At 45.0% G+C, this 16,393-nt stretch overlaps 1 protein-coding gene across 1 annotated transcript in view; it reads left to right on the top strand.

Moving 5' to 3' along the window:
• LOC115166921 (ADAMTS-like protein 5) overlaps positions 1-16,393 on the top strand; it is a 60,927-nt gene that overhangs the window by 20,765 nt on the left and 23,769 nt on the right. The window contains exons 2-6 of the mRNA XM_029720849.1: positions 4,989-5,064; positions 10,778-10,938; positions 11,820-11,880; positions 12,905-13,010; positions 13,461-13,588. Of these exons, the coding sequence (XP_029576709.1) occupies positions 4,989-5,064; positions 10,778-10,938; positions 11,820-11,880; positions 12,905-13,010; positions 13,461-13,588 (532 nt within the window). The remainder of the gene's footprint in view (positions 1-4,988; positions 5,065-10,777; positions 10,939-11,819; positions 11,881-12,904; positions 13,011-13,460; positions 13,589-16,393) is intronic.

The raw sequence follows: 16,393 nt of genomic DNA, 5'->3' as shown, positions 1-16,393 counted from the left end.
ATTGGCGCGCTTGACTCAGTAATCCACCGGTTTCCCTCGTTCAAAATGCATACAAATGAATCCCGTAAGTTACCAATAAATTTCTTCCAAACATATGAAACAACGTTCCTAATCAATCCTCAGGTACCCTAATCAAATTTAAGACGGAGAATACCGGAGACCATTAACAGAGATAAAAAACGAAGTACGCACCCTTACCGGAACGTGCAACAAACACTACAGCCAAAATGTGAGCCACTTACTAAAACTACAAATTCTAGCTCATTTTTGAAAAAACAAGCCTGAAACTCTTTCTAAAGACTGTTGACATCTAATGGAAGCCCTAGGAACTGCACTCTGGGAGGTATTCCTTTTATATTCCCATTGACAGCCATAGTAATCAGTGGTGAGCTGAAAAAACCTGCCATATCAGTTCTGTTATACTCACAGACATTATGTTAACAGTTCTGGAAACGTTAGAGTGATTTCTATCCAATACTACCAATTATATGCATATCCTAGCTTCTGGGCCTGAGTAACAGTTTACTTTGGGCACCTCATTCATCCAAACTTCCGAATACTGCCCACTAGCCCGAAGAAGTTTTAATGGCTCTTTTCTGGATTTTGATAATTAATGGGTATCGGCCTAATTCTGCTCTGCATTATTTGGTGTTTTACGTTGTACACGGAATATATTTTTGCAGAATTCTGCATGCAGTCTCAATTAGGTCTTTGTCCCATTTTGGGAATTATTGGTTGGTGAGCGGACCCCAGACCTCACAACCATAAAGGGCAATGGGTTCTATAACTGATATTTTAAGTATTTTTAGCCAGATCCTAATTGGTATGTCAAATTTGATGTTCCTTTTGATGGCATAGAATGCCCTTCTTGCCATGACTCTCAGATCGTTCACAGCTTTGTGGAAGTTACCTGTGGTGCTGATGTTTAGGCCAAGGTATGTATAGTTTGTGTGCTCTATGGCAACGGTGTCTAGATGGAATTTGAATTTGTGGTCCTGGCGACTGGACCTTTTTTGAAACACCATTATTTTGGTTTACAAAGATTTACTGTCAGGGCCCAGATCTGTCAGAATTTGTGCAGAAGATCTAGGTGCTGCTGTAGGCCCTCCTTGGTTGGTGACAGAAGCACCAGATCTTCAGCAAATAGACATTTGACTTCAGATTCTAGTAGGGTGAGGCCGGGTGCTGTAGACTTTTTTTCTATTGCCCTCGCCAATTCGTTGATATATATGTTGAAGAGGGTGGGGCTTAAGCTGCATCCCTGTCTCACCCCACGGCCCTGTGGGAAGAAATGTGTGTTTTTTGCCTATTTTAACCGCACACTTGTTGTGTACATGGATTTGATAATGTTGTATGTTTTCCCCCAACACCACTTTCCATCAATTTGTATAGCAGACCTTCATGCCAAATTGAGTCGAAGGCTTTTTTGAAATCAACAAAGCATTAGAAGACTTTGCCTTTGTTTTGGTTTGTTTGTTTGTCAATTAGAGTGTGCAGGGTGAATACGTGGTCCGTCATTTGTTAATTTGGTAAAAAGCCAATTTGATATTTGCTCAGTACATTGTTTTCGCTGAGGAAATGTATGAGTCTGCTGTTAATGATAAACAGAGGATTTTTCCCAGGGTTGCTGTTGACGCATGTCCCACGGTAGTTATTGGGGTCAAATCTATCTCCGCTTTTGTGGATTGGGGTGATCAGTCCTTGGTTCCAAATATTGGGGAAGATTCCAGAGCTAAGGATGATATTAACAATTTAAGTATAGCCAATTGAAATGTGTTGTCTGTATATTTTATCATTTCATCAAGGATACCATCAACACCACAGGCCTTTTTGGGTTGGAGGCTTTTTATTTTGTCCTGTAGTTCATTCAAGGTAATTGGAGAATCCAGTGGGTTCTGGTAGTCTTTAATAGTTGATTCTAAGATTTGTATTTGATCATGTATATTTTTTGCTCTTTGTTATAGAGCCAAAAAGATTGGAGAAGTGGTTTACCCATACATCTCCATTTGGATAGATAATTCTTCGTGGTGTTGTTTAGTGTTTTCTAATTTTCCCAGAAGTGGTTAGTCTATGGATTCTTCAATTACATTGAGCTGATTTCTGACGTGCTGTTCCTTCTTTTTTCCGTTGTGTATTTCTGTATTGTTTTAGTGATTCACCATAGTGAAGGTGTAGACTCAGGTTTTCTGGGTCTCTATGTTTTTGGTTGGACAGGTTTCTCAATTTCTTTCTTAGGTTTTTACATTCTTCATCAAACCATTTGTCATTGTTGTTCATTTTCCTTGTTTTTTTGTTTAGATTTTTTGGGATTAGATAGGGAAGCTGAGAGGTCAAATATACTGTTAACATTTTCTACTGACAAATTTACACCTTCACTATTACAGTGGAATGTTTTGTCCAGGAAGTTGTCTGGAAGGGATTGAATTTGTTGTTGCCTAATTGTTTTTTTTGGTAGGTGTCCACACTACATTCCTTCCCTCTATAGCATTTCTTAATATTACTGAGCTTTGATGCCTCATGATTGAGTATTGCTCTGTTCATTTTGCTATGATCTGATAGGGGTGTCAATGGGCTGAATGCTCTGAGAGACACTGGGTTGAGGTCAGTGATAAAGTAGTCTACAGTACTACTGCCAAGAGATGAGCTGTAGGTGCACCTACCATAGGAGTCCCCTCGAAGCCTACCATTCACTATGTACATACTGTCGTGTCTTTGACTATTCCGGATTAAGTGATATGACATGCTAACCTATAAAATTATTTCTCTGTAATTAATATTACCTGATTAAGCTAATCATGTAAATGTAATTAACTAGAAAGCCGGGGCACCACGGAAGAACGTTTATAGAGCCGTTATCTTCCGAATAAACTCTTAAAATACTTAGTAATATTTTACATCGATAGCAGTCAATATTAACCCTTATCTTATTTTCAGTCTCATAATGAAAGTTGTAAATTCTTGGCTATCTTCACGAACCCTGGCTAACAAGTTGAATCAGCAATACAAAATTGGGTTTAATTATTTATTTACTAAATACCTAACTAATCACACAGAATTACAAATACACAGAATACAAATGATGTCATACAGAAAACGTCCCGGTGGACGGAACAGATATGACGGCTGGTTACACAAAGGAAAGGGGGTTAGGCTTGAATGAAAGCGCGGGAAGACTTAGGAACAAACAAACAGCAGCTATGCTATCGTAAATACATTATCTTATGCATTCTAAATTACCGCCCATTTGGAAAAGGAAAATGCAATAAATATTTACTCTGAGCTGCGCTTCGGTAGATTGGTCGTAGATGCTGGCCGGGTTGGCCAACAGATCTTCCTGTCCTCGGAAGAATGTCTCTGGTGGTACATTGGATACGTGGTGGTATCTTCGTCTGTTTGTTAGACTGGATCCGTCGTCCGTCCTTTCCTAGCCCACGTCTACAGCGGCCGCTGCTAACTCAACGGCTAGGAAGTATCACTTCTGTAGTGAATAAGCTCAAAGTTCATACCATTCGCCACCAAAGCTCACGCCGAGGTTGGCTTAGTTCTGTACTTGACATGTGTGTCCTTCTAACGTAGAGGCTGCAGACCTCACGTACTGGAACAACCTGGTTATCTTTTCGTCAAAGGCTTATATAGTGGAGAGGGGGAAGGATGTGTTTCATCGTTTATAACCCCTGTCTCTTCACAGGGTTGGGCCACTGATCAAGCAGGGCACTTTCCTTATGAAAACCCAATTCTCTCATTTGGAAGCTAAAATTACATTTAATCTCCTAACAAACAATTTCAATATCAAACATTTCAATTGCATAACAATTCCATGTTACTCTGATAACTAGAGGGTGTATACTTTCTCAGGTACAGTTTATGTCGTCCTGTCATCAGTCATAATGTCTCAGATGACAACCGAACTGACATCCATACTCATTACGTTCCAAAGCATATTTCCAACTGGTTTTATTACCAAAATATGGTTCCTTTCCCCATTTGTTTGATGTTCCCAGACTCTATATTTAACAGGACAGCAGTCCTTCAGGACAGCAGTCCTTCAGTAGGGTCAGAGAGGGGAAGGGAGAAAGGTATTTATGGGGGGGTCATAAACCTTACCCACAGGCCAACGTCATGACAATACCCAGCGTGCGACAGATCTGCAGGAGTTGTGACCAGTTTTTGTTGGTTATGTTGTCATAGGGGCATATGAGGGAGGGAATGCTGTCACCTCTAGGCAGGTGTTTGTCCACCTGTGTGCTGAGGGTGTCAGGTTCTTGTTCGGTTCTGGCATTTAGGTCGCCACAGACTCTGACCTTCATCTGCCTGCTGGTCTCAGCCGTCTGACTGTCTCTCTCTCTCTCTCTCTCTCGATGGGTCTCTCTCTCTCGATCGGTCTCTCTCTCTCTCATTGTCTCCCGATGGGTTTCTCTCTTTCGCTTCTCTCTCTTTCTCTTTCTCTTTCTCTTTCTCTCTCTCTTTTGCTTGCTATTTCCTTCTGGCCTGTCATGTCTGCCCACTAGATGGATATCTCCACTACAAATGTACCACTCTACATCTCCAAGGGTGCGCTTGGGCTAGTGCCATTCACATATGCACAGCATCAGGAATCTTGCTTAGATATTACAACATATAGCTTGAATTTAATAATTTACCTGATTTCTTTGTCCTTCTGTATCTCTGCCTTTCTCTCTGTCTCTGTCTTGAACTCAGTGAGGATCTCTTTCTGTCTCTGTCTTTGTCTCTCTGTCTCTGTGTTTAACTACTGTAAGTGAGGATTTGTCAATAAAGACCATCAAAAATCTCTTCTCTCCCTCCTCCCCACTCTCTCTCTGTCTTTCGCTTTCCCTCTCTCTCACCTCCCTCTCTCTTGCTGTCCCCCCTCATTTCGCTCTCTCTCTCTCTGATTTAATCGGGGTTGTTTATCGAGGTGATAGTGTGATTGGTATGGAGAAGAGCTGGGTGCGTAACTGACAGAGGTTGTTTATTGTCTCTGTCTCCAGGAGGTTGTCTCTCTGCCAGGCTCTGACCTTCATCTGCCTGCTGGTCTCTGCCGTCTGCCAGTCCTCCCAGCCCAGTGTAAGTTAGTTCTGTCCTCTTCACTCCCTTCTCCAGCACACCTCATTAACACTGATAGACATGTCCACAGCGCCTGCTGAGGGCTGGGTTTCACATCGCTAAAGAAGTTTCTTATTTCTCTCCACAGCCCTGCTGCACAGCTGCGAGAAAGTAACAATTATACAGTATATGTGTGAACGAACAGAATTTGTCAAATGTAGCACTTAACTGTTCTGCGAGCGTGTGATTTCATGTTGTCAAGATAACACTACTAAATAATGAATATTAACAATTTCGCTAGGAAAGCTTTTGGAAACCTCAGACAAGAATGTTTGGATTCACCTCAACACCTACTGACTGGATGCCCACGGTTTTGAGTCAGTTCATGAAAGTCCCCACAATGCTACATTTAATGGGACATTTCCAATCATCCCTCTGAAATGGCTGACGTGAAATGGAATTGAACCCATCCTGGCTGGACACTTTATAAACTCACAGGCCCGATTCAGTAGCCTGCTCCCAGATCTGTTTGTGCGGTCTTGCCAACTCCTATTGGCTTGACAATGACCATAGGAGTTGGCAAGACAGCAGAAACAGGTCTGAGAACAGGGCCTGATTAGTCTGATGCTCTAATCTGTGCGAAGAAAGTTTGCGTACCAAATGGCACCCTATTCCCTATATAGTGCATTACTAACCCTAACCCTATGGGCCCTGGTCAAAAGTAGTGGCCTATATAAGGAAAAGGGTGCCTGTTCTCCAGTGTTTCCCTGAGGAAAATCCAGGTCATTTAGATAATATAGAAATCAAAGTGCTCCAACTAGTATCAGATGTGATGAGGGGTCCTGCTGGCACGGCTACTGAGGTTTTGAGGTTCTGGAAGAAAGGAGCTGATTGGAATGTTTGTGTAGCGTTTAGCCTGCTAATGAAGGCGGGGATGGCGGCATGTTCCTATAGGGCTGGTAGTTTGCTCTCCATCTCTCTCCCATCTGGGCACGCTCTAATTGCTGCGTTGCCCCTCGCTTCTCCTTCAACACAGAGCGGCCATCTTTCATCACTGTTTGTCTGGTTGCCAGGGAGAGCCTGAGGGTAAGGATGCTTTCCTGACACACGTACACACACACACCCCTCACACTCCCCCACACACACCTCCTCCTGACATCCCAAATAGTCCTCTGTCCACCCCCCCTTAAACAAGGCTGTGTTTTTATTAACATGACTTTCTCTTGGAATTCCATCCAGTCCTTCCGTTCTGTCCCTCCGTCAGAGACGTCAAAGCCAAGTGCCTTCCTCTCTAGTTTCCCTCAGAATGTTGACACACAGACAGGCCGGTTTAAAACGCTGGTCCCACTAAATGTGGCAGCAAACTGAACTTGAGGTTGAATTTACAGCCTTGTTAACACCATCTGTTGGTCCTGGATTCTTTCTTTCCTTCTTTCACTCTTACTCTCTCTCTCTCTCACACACACACACTACCCTCAGGTGGCTGAGACAGTCAACCATTGGCCAGCCATGTCCGTTAACCCTCAGCCAATCACCAGTGTCATTCCTCTGACTGACTGGGCTATAGTGAAAAGGGGAGTGATCAAATGGAGCACTTTACAGGTTTTTGTCCGACTAAGGTAGGCATGTGCCAAACTCTTCAAGTCAACTAAGGTGAAATCATGTCATGGGCGGGATCTGAACCCAGGTCACCCACGGTAGAGACCAAAGTCTCAAATCAAAGTTTATTGGTTGCATATTTTATAGAGGTTGCAGTGAAATGCTTAAGTTACTAGCTCCTAACAATGCAGTATCATGTCAAACAAGTACACAAATAATAAAGAAGATATAACAAATAAATAAAAACACAACAAGAAATCAAGATTATAGAGTATTTTGTTTAGATCATTTAATAAAAAATTATTACTAAATACATTTTAATCCCACTTTGTAACACAACAAAATGTGGAAAAATCAAGGGGTATGAATACTTTCTGAAGGTACTCTAGATGTATGTGAATGATGTGTGTAGACAATATGGACAGTATCTGAATAGGAAGATGTGTATAGCAGTGGTTATATAGGATAAGTCATGACTAGAATACACGATATACATGTTAATTAGGTAAAACAGTATGTAAACATTATTAAAGTGACCAGTGTTCAATGACTCTATGTACATAGGGCAGTGATCTCTAAGGTGTGGGGTAGAGTACCCGGTGGTAGCCGGCTAGTGACCGTGTCTGAGGTTCAGGGCAGGGTACTGGGCTGAGTCCGGCTAGTAGTGACTCTCGGTCCCAGATTTGATGGTCCCAGTCTCTTGATGCACCTGTACTGTCTCCTCCTTCTAGATGGTAGCGGGGGGAACAGGCCGTGTCTCGGGGGGCTGAGGTCCTTGATCTTCTTGGCCTTCCTGTGACAACGGGTGCTGTAGATGTCCTGGAGAACAGGCAATGTGCCCCTGATGAAGCGTTGGGCTGACTACCCCACCCTCTGGAGAGCCCTGCAGTTGCGGGCGATGCGATTGCCGTACCAGGCGGTGATACAGCCCGACAGGATGCTCTCAATGGGTCTTAGGGGCCAAGCCAAATTTCTTCAGCCTCCTGATGTTGAAGAGGCGCTGTTGCGCCTTCTTCACCACACTGTCTGTCTGTGTGAAGAGACCATTTCAGGTCACCAGTGTTGTGCACGCCGAGGAACATGAAACCTTTTACCCTCTCCATCGATGTGGATGGGGGTGTGCTCTCTCTGCTGTCTCCTGTAGTCTACGATCAGCTCCTTTGTTTTGTTGACGTTGAGGGAGAGGTTATTTTCCTGGCACCACTCCACCAGCGCTCTCACCTCCTCCCTGTTGGTGGTCTCGTCATTGTTGGTAATCAGGCCTACCACTGTTGTGTTGTCAGCAAACTTGATGATTGAGTTGGAGATGTGCCTGGCCACACACTCATGGGTGAGCAGGGTACTGTTATAGACTTGACATTGATTTTGAAGTCGCAGGCAGGGCCACCTCATCACCAGACCATGAACCTGTGGCGTGTTGCACACAGGTGCTGGGCAAAAATGCACTCTGTATAAAGAAAGGCCAGCACTCTGTATAATGCTGCTCCCCTGTGCTTTATCCATCCACCATGTTACACAAACAACTATTCAACTTTGTGGAAGTCTTTATTCTCTTACCTTAACTCTTACCAGAGTCTTACCTGAGTCATTCAGATGCATCATAATTATACACTTGAAAAACAACAATCTACCTTGATAACTACTATAGATACCAATAATATTATTTAGTCTTCATAAAGGTGTGAATAGAAATGGTGTGAATGACGAATTGTATCTGCTTCATCAGGGCCCGTATTCTGTCTCGGAGTAGGACTCTTGATCCACGATGTCCTGACCATGTACGAATATTCCATCTACAAGGCAAAACTGATCCTAGATCAGCACAGTTCTCCTGAATCTTCTCTGGGATTAGTTAATGCGCATGTTCCTACAGCCACAAATCCACAATCTAGTCCAACAGCTAAGTAAACCTAGTGTTAATTTTGGATCCGACTTCCCTTTTTGAATCCCAATGAATAAGATTACATAGACGGGGGACCTGATCCTAGATCAGCACTCCTACCCTGAGATGTCCATCCATTCTGGTATCCAGGTCAACCTGATTACCTATAAGCCACTCTGAGAGCGTTCACTTCAGAGGTCTTGTGGTTAGACTATCCCCCTTTTTAAATGTATTTTATATTTAACCTTTATTTAACAAGACAAGTCAGTTAAGAACAAATTCTTATTTACAATGCTGGCCTACCCCAGACAACACTGGGCCAATTGTGCACCGCCCTATGGGACTCCCAATCACAGACAAATGTAACACAGCCTGGATTTGAACCAGGGACTTTAGGGACACCTCTTGCACTGAGATGCAGTGCCTTAGACCGCTGCACCACTCGGGAGTCCAAGAAGAGATTGAGATTGGAAGGTTGTGGGTTTGTTTCCTGGTCGAGTTGTACCAAAGACTCTAAAAACCGGGGCTCTCTGCTTGGCACTCAGCAGTAGGGAGATAGTTTGGCGGTAAGGCCCTGCGACAGACTAGCATAGCGTCCTGTCCAAGGGGTGTACATCAAGCTGCCTCACACTACACACACTCCTGTCCTATGGGCTGTTTTGGCTCGGACAAAGATTAATTATTTACTCTGTAAAAGTGAAGGGGATTCCTGATTCGCTGTACCTTCCCTTCAATCACCTCTCCCGGAATAGATTGAGGGATAAGGGGATTGGGGGGTGTTTGGAAAGGTCAGAGGTTGTTTTCATTAATCTAAAATGCCGGGCCTTCCTATCTCCAACTTTATCGATGCTAATTTAACTGGCGGTGGTGGTAACCCCAGGTCACCTTGCCATGACCATATGTCCTCTAGACTAGTCACTCCTGAACCTTAACAGAAGGAAACCTGACTGTCAGTTAGAAAGAGTCAGACTTTGGGGCCGATTTCCAATCCACTCACTTGGCCCTTAGTGACTCCCCCCCATTGACCTGGAAATACCTGATTAGTATAGAAATAATATGGCCTAAACTCCACCCAGGGCTAGGGCTCTCAGAGAGATAGGTGGGGATATAACCATATTGCTTACAGCTATGCACAACAAGGGAACTGATTGATCTGAAACCAGGCCAATAGTAGCCAACCAGGAAGTCAGACAGGGTGAACACACACCTTTGGCACGGGTGTCAACCACGTACGTGCACAGAAATGCTTTCAGTAGAAGTGGATATGTTTGTCAGTTAGTGATACATATTAATGTGTACTATAAGTGAAAGGTTTTGAAGCCCATGCTCTGCTTCCTGATGGAAGATAAGATGGATCACTGCCAGTTTAAATCCACCTCCAGGGAAACCCTGGAATGCTTTGGAAAATTAACCTTGTAGTTCTCTCATCATTTTGTTGTTTGGCTATGTTTACAGTTGTCACATAGGGGTGCAGGTACACACACACACACACTCTTGAAATAGATTTATGTGATGGAGATTACGTTTTTATAGACAGCACTAAACAACTGGCTTCCCCAAGGTGATCTTGTTGACAGGTAGCAGGTTGTGTACAAACACACACACACACACACACACACACACACACACACACACACACACACTACACCCCTTTCACACATTCATGGCATTTACCTCACCTATACCTCGCTTTCACGCCCTCCTCTCTCTCACACACACACACGCACACACACACACACACACACACACAAACACACACAGTGTGATATGTTAAATACTTATCCAGGCATGGTAAGATCTGCTATGTGTCTATGTAGTCGGGCATGAACTCAACCTTTATGAATATGGGCCCAGAGCTCTACAATGGGGAGAGTTGTTTGATTTATTCTGGCAATACATGTTCATGCTCAATCATTTGGAATGAATGTACTGCTTTAATCATAATATGTGAGTGGTAATAACGGAAACTGATTTGACTGTTGTCTAAGTGTATTGTTGAATGACCAAATCAATCAGCCAATCTTTCAATCCAAAGTGACGTATCTTCTAAGGAATCATAATTGGGGCCCTAGAGAATCCATTCTCCAAATGGCCTTGGCCCTTTGGGATCAGTTCTATAGGAATCAATGAATAATCAGTTGATGCAGAGTGCTGTTTGTAATGTATGTGAACCATTAGAAAAATATCAATAGATAGAGTCTAGTTTACTTTACGTCAATAAATGATGTTGACCTCTGACCTTCTGTGTCTCAGTCTTCCTGGGTGTCTGCGTGGGGTCCTTCAGAGGGTCGTTCAGCGCGTGCCCGACGACAGCTGCACTACAGGAACGAATGGGCATCGTGGAATGGCTGGTCCGTGTGCTCGCGCTCATGTGGGGGAGGGGCCTCTGTGCGTACACGCACCTGCATCACCAGGTAAGAACCAGGGATGGTCCAATCACAACAGAGACCTGTTTCAAACAGGTTAATCCTCAAAAAATGTAAGTAAATGTCTTTGTATGCTGCTTTCTCTGTATTTGCTGTGGTTTATCTAGTAATAAAACATGAGAAGCACAATGACTACCACAAACTTTCCCATTCAAGTCAGATTTCTGTAATGGGATGACCAGTGGCCTTATTTAATGTGCCCATAAGTGTACAGTCTTAAACTAAAAGTACATTATCATAATTTTCACAATTTCACAGTAATATTCCAACCTTATTTTGTGGAAATATAAAACATAGAAAGATCAAGTTTTTAACTGGACAGGGCCTTTAACATTTTGACCACAATGGCCCCAGTCAGATTTACTACTTCTCAAATGAAAACATTTGGCTGGAGGCTCATCCCTGTGTTCAGTAGGCTTACAGTAATCTCTGTTAAAGCAGAAGTAAAATCTCACGGAATTTGGTCAGCTGCGTGTTTAACTTCGGTGTTCATATATATTACACATTTTAATTTCCAGCAAATACCAAGTCTCCCCCCGTTGCAAAAGGAAACTCTCAGGCAAAGCCCCCCCCGCCCCCCCTTCCCATCCGTGTGGGCACAGGTGCGAAGCACTCGAGACTAATCAGTTTAAGCATCACCTTTTCCCAATCCTGATTCATCCAAATAACCAGTGACAAAATTTTTTAACTAATGCTGCTTGGGTCTCACACATCCCATTCAGTCCTGGCAGATTCTCTCGGTCTACACACAGAATCTGCCCACGGGACATCAGGCTAACCGTAATAGCATTTATTTGATTGTTACACCATAGAACCCTCCTTATTTCTAAGTCATTGTCATTTTCATAAATGACTGAACTCTGTCCCAGGAACCCAGTTGGCGGACCATGTTCAGGAGACCCCAGACAATACAAGATCTGCAACACCAAGGTATGTGTCAACACGATGACATCACCACACAGGGAAACCAGTATGCTGTGTTTGCACAGCTATCATGCCAAGACCTACTGGCCCAATACAACATCCAGAATATCATGCAGCCAAGTGAGGGTCAAGCTTGTGTACGGCACGCAATGGAAAACGGTTTAAAACATTTAGGAAAGGAACATTTAAAGGAGCATTTTGTTTTGGATGAGTCCAGGAAGTCCCTTTAGTCTAATTAGCATGCCAACTCCTCTGAGTCCTGCCGTAGGCCTACATGACACGCTGGCAAGACAATGGATAAACACAACAGAACGAGGAGTTGGCTAAGTCACAAACAGATCTGTAACCCTGCGTCGGCCTTGTGTGTATGACAGGAATTTGTAACCTATCAATTTGTCACTTGTTGCTTTTTTTGGAGTTTGAGATTCCACTATGTGTTAAAAAAAAATTGTAATCAGGATCACAACTTTTGAATGATGGATTTCTATACTGAAAGGTCGATGCAGACTTTTGTATTGTTGTCAAACATTTTGAAACGATAAGCTAAGTGTGCTTCAGGGCTGATAACAAAGTTGGTTCAGTGAATGTGAACTGTGCTGTTACTATATTTAACTAAGCAGGTATGCTGTCTGGGCGTGATCAGTTTCACTGAAACATGAACCTGTCACTCCATTGTACTGTACACAAGTTGAGCTCCTGATACTATATGAACAGTACATATGCTTCTATCTGAGTCCCATAAATAGATAGATACAACAGAGTTTTCATCTACACCCTCAGTGAATAGTATATTTTCATGGTATATATTCTTGAAGATATATCGTCCAAGACGTTGGTTACCTTGGAAGGTATACGGCGAGGATCCTCTGTCAGACGTATGGGTGTGTACATGTGTGTTTAGACAGTGAGTCAGTATTGGGTACAGTATATTAAACATAGTAACATAAGGGGGTGAGGTGTGTTGAGGCATGCATGTGTGAGTGCATAGCACTGGGTAACCAGGTCTCTACTGTATATCTGTCTGCTGTAGGGGTGTGCTGGGGGCTCAGAGGACTTCAGGGAGATGCAGTGTTCTGCCTACAACGACAGACCGCTGGTGACTGGAAACAGTTACAGATGGACCACCTTCTATGGAGGTCGGTGAGGCATGATGTGTGTGTGTGTGCGTGTGCGTGTGCGTGTGCATGTGCGTGCGTGCATGCGTGCGTTGGGAAATCTGCTTGTCATTTGGCCACATCTGTATTATGAGTTCAGTCCATACTCTCCACTGACCTGTTTCACCCTTTCCCCTCTGCACCCTACCCCCACCACTACTACTCCCCCCCTTCCTACCTCCTTCCATTCCCATCTGTCCTCCACCTGCTACTAGTTACCTCCTTCCATCCATTAAAATGTACAGTTCTTTTAAACCCTGTACTGCAGTACTACAGCAGGAGAAAATAGACTAGAATAGCCAGTAACGTGACTCACCCAACTTTCTAGTAACTGTACTTGTTAGTTGTATGTGAGAGGTAATGTCTGTCAGCGAGGAGGTTGTATATATGTGTATATTTACATTGTCTTGTAATACCACCTCCTAACCTAAGGTTCTAACCCGTGTGAGCTGAGCTGTCTGGCCCAGGGTCACAACTTCTACTACAACTTTGGTCGCGTCCTGGACGGCACTGCCTGCAGTAAAGAGGCTGGAGATGTGTGTGTCAATGGAAAATGCTTGGTGAGTGACAATTTTGTGTGTGTGTGTGTCCACTATGGTCTCACTATGTGTGTGTGTGTCAGGCAGTACCGGAATCAAAAGCACACACTCTCACTCATCCCCTTTCTCTCTGTCTGGACAGTATTGGGACTGTCTCTGTCTGGACAGTATTGGGACGGTCTCTGTCTGGACAGTATTGGGACGGTCTCTGTCTGGACAGTATTGGGACTGTCTCTGTCTGGACAGTATTGGGACGGTCTCTGTCTGGACAGTATTGGGACGGTCTCTGTCTGGACAGTATTGGGACGGTCTCTGTCTGGACAGTATTGGGACTGTCTCTGTCTGGACAGTATTGGGACTGTCTCTGTCTGGACAGTATTGGGACTGTCTCTGTCTGGACAGTATTGGGACTGTCTCTGTCTGGACAGTATTGGGACTGTGTTGACCATTTCTGCTGGTTCCCTTAGGAGTAGTTTACTCATCCTGTGCGTTAGGACCAGAGTGCACTTGTCAGAGCACCCCCCGCACACACACACACACACACACACGCGCGCACACACAGCCTCTAAAGGATAGACGGAGCAAAATAAATGTCAAGGGCTGACATTCCTTGTGGCTTTCTTTTATAACTAATTGATGTTTAGTCAAAGCTGGATTCATGAGGTTTTGAGAAGGGAACACTAATTAATGGTACTTACTGCACTCTAAGAAACAGAATGTACAAACAGCGTCAACAGAATGTTACTCTAGGCCCATAAATGCACTCTCTGTGTGTGTGTGTGTGAGGGTCAAAGCAGATCCCACCAAACTCTAAGCTCTGGCCCTCCGCCACAGTATTCTCAACCTAAGTGGTTCCTGCAGGACAGTGACGAGTGTTCAAGCAGCAGAGAAAGACACACACAGACATAAACATGTTGTTGCTCTGTGTATATGGAACAATGCAACAGGGGATGCATAAGGGGCCCTTTCAGGGACACACATGCACACACACCTCAGTAATAGGGTTCTCCCATCCCCCCACACACCTCAGTAATAGGATTCTCCCACCCCCCCACACACCTCAGTAATAGAGTTCTCCCATCCCCCCCCACACACACCTCAGTAATAGGGTTCTCCCATCCCCCCCACACACACCTCAGTAATAGGGTTCTCCCACCCCCCCCCACACACACCTCAGTAATAGGGTTCTCCCACCCCCCCCCCCCACACACACACCTCAGTAATAGGGTTCTCTCATCCCCCACACACACCTCAGTAATAGGGTTCTCCCATCCCCCCACACACACACCTCAGTAATAGGGTTCTCCCATCCCCCCACACACACCTCAGTAATAGGGTTCGCCCATCCCCCCACACACACCTCAGTAATAGGGTTCTCCCATCCCCCCACACACACCTCAGTAATAGGGTTCTCCCATCCCCCCCACACACACCTCAGTAATAGGGTTCTCCCATCCCCCCACACACACCTCAGTAATAGGGTTCTCCTAATCCCCCCCCACACACACCTCAGTAATAGGGTTCTCCCATCCCCCCCACACACACACCTCAGTAATAGGGTTCTCCCATCCCCCCCACACACACACCTCAGTAATAGGGTTCTCCCATCCCCCCCACACACACACCTCAGTAATAGGGTTCTCCCATCCCCCCCACACACACACACCTCAGTAATAGGGTTCTCCCATCCCCCCCACACACACACCTCAGTAATTGGGTTCTCCCATCCCCCCCACACACCTCAGTAATAGGGTTCTCCCATCCCCCACACACACCTCAGTAATAGGGTTCTCTCATCCCCCACACACACCTCAGTAATAGGGTTCTCTCATCCCCCACACACACCTCAGTAATAGGGTTCTCTCATCCCCCACACACACCTCAGTAATAGGGTTCTCTCATCCCCCACACACACCTCAGTAATAGGGTTCTCCCATCCCCCCACACACACACCTCAGTAATAGGGTTCTCCCATCCTCCCCCCACACACACCTCAGTAATAGGGTTCTCCCATCCTCCCCCCACACACACACCTCAGTAATAGGGTTCTCCCATCCCCCCCCACACACACACCTCAGTAATAGGGTTCTCTCATCCCCCCCACACACACACCTCAGTAATAGGGTTCTCTCATCCCCCCCCACACACACACCTCAGTAATAGGGTTCTCTCATCCCCCCCCCCACACACACCTCAGTAATAGGGTTCTCTCATCCCCCCCCACACACACACCTCAGTAATAGGGTTCTCTCATCCCCCCCCACACACACACCTCAGTAATAGGGTTCTCCCATCCCCCACACACACCTCAGTAATAGGGTTCTCTCATCCCCCACACACACCTCAGTAATAGGGTTCTCCCATCCCCCACACACACCTCAGTAATAGGGTTCTCCCATCCCCCCAACACACACCTCAGTAATAGGGTTCTCCCATCCCCCCCCACACACACTCCAGCAGATGGAGATGATTGGAAATTCAATTCTCTCCCCTGAGGTTGAGGCTTTGGTCATTAGTACATTATGGTCCTCTATCAAAACGTGTGTGTGTGTGTGTGTGTGTGCAGAGAAGTATAGGGGTGTGAACATTAGCATGTTGGTCTTTATGTCTGTGTGTGTGATTGTATGTCTTTGTGTGAGTTGACGTGTATGAGGGGATTTATGGGGCGTGAGGTCAGCGGTGGTCCTAAACTGTCTGAGGTCCCAGGGGGCGTGGTCTAGGACAGGAAGCAGATGCAGAGTCCAGCTGGTCTGGAAAGCAGCGTGACACAGATTGAGTTCCGGCCCACACAACACATAGCTGCCTGGACTAAATATGGTGTATATG

Source organism: Salmo trutta, chromosome 29, assembly GCF_901001165.1.
Source record: "Salmo trutta chromosome 29, fSalTru1.1, whole genome shotgun sequence".
Taxonomy (NCBI): Eukaryota; Metazoa; Chordata; class Actinopteri; order Salmoniformes; family Salmonidae; genus Salmo; species Salmo trutta.
This window is presented reverse-complemented; position numbering and strand designations above follow the sequence as displayed.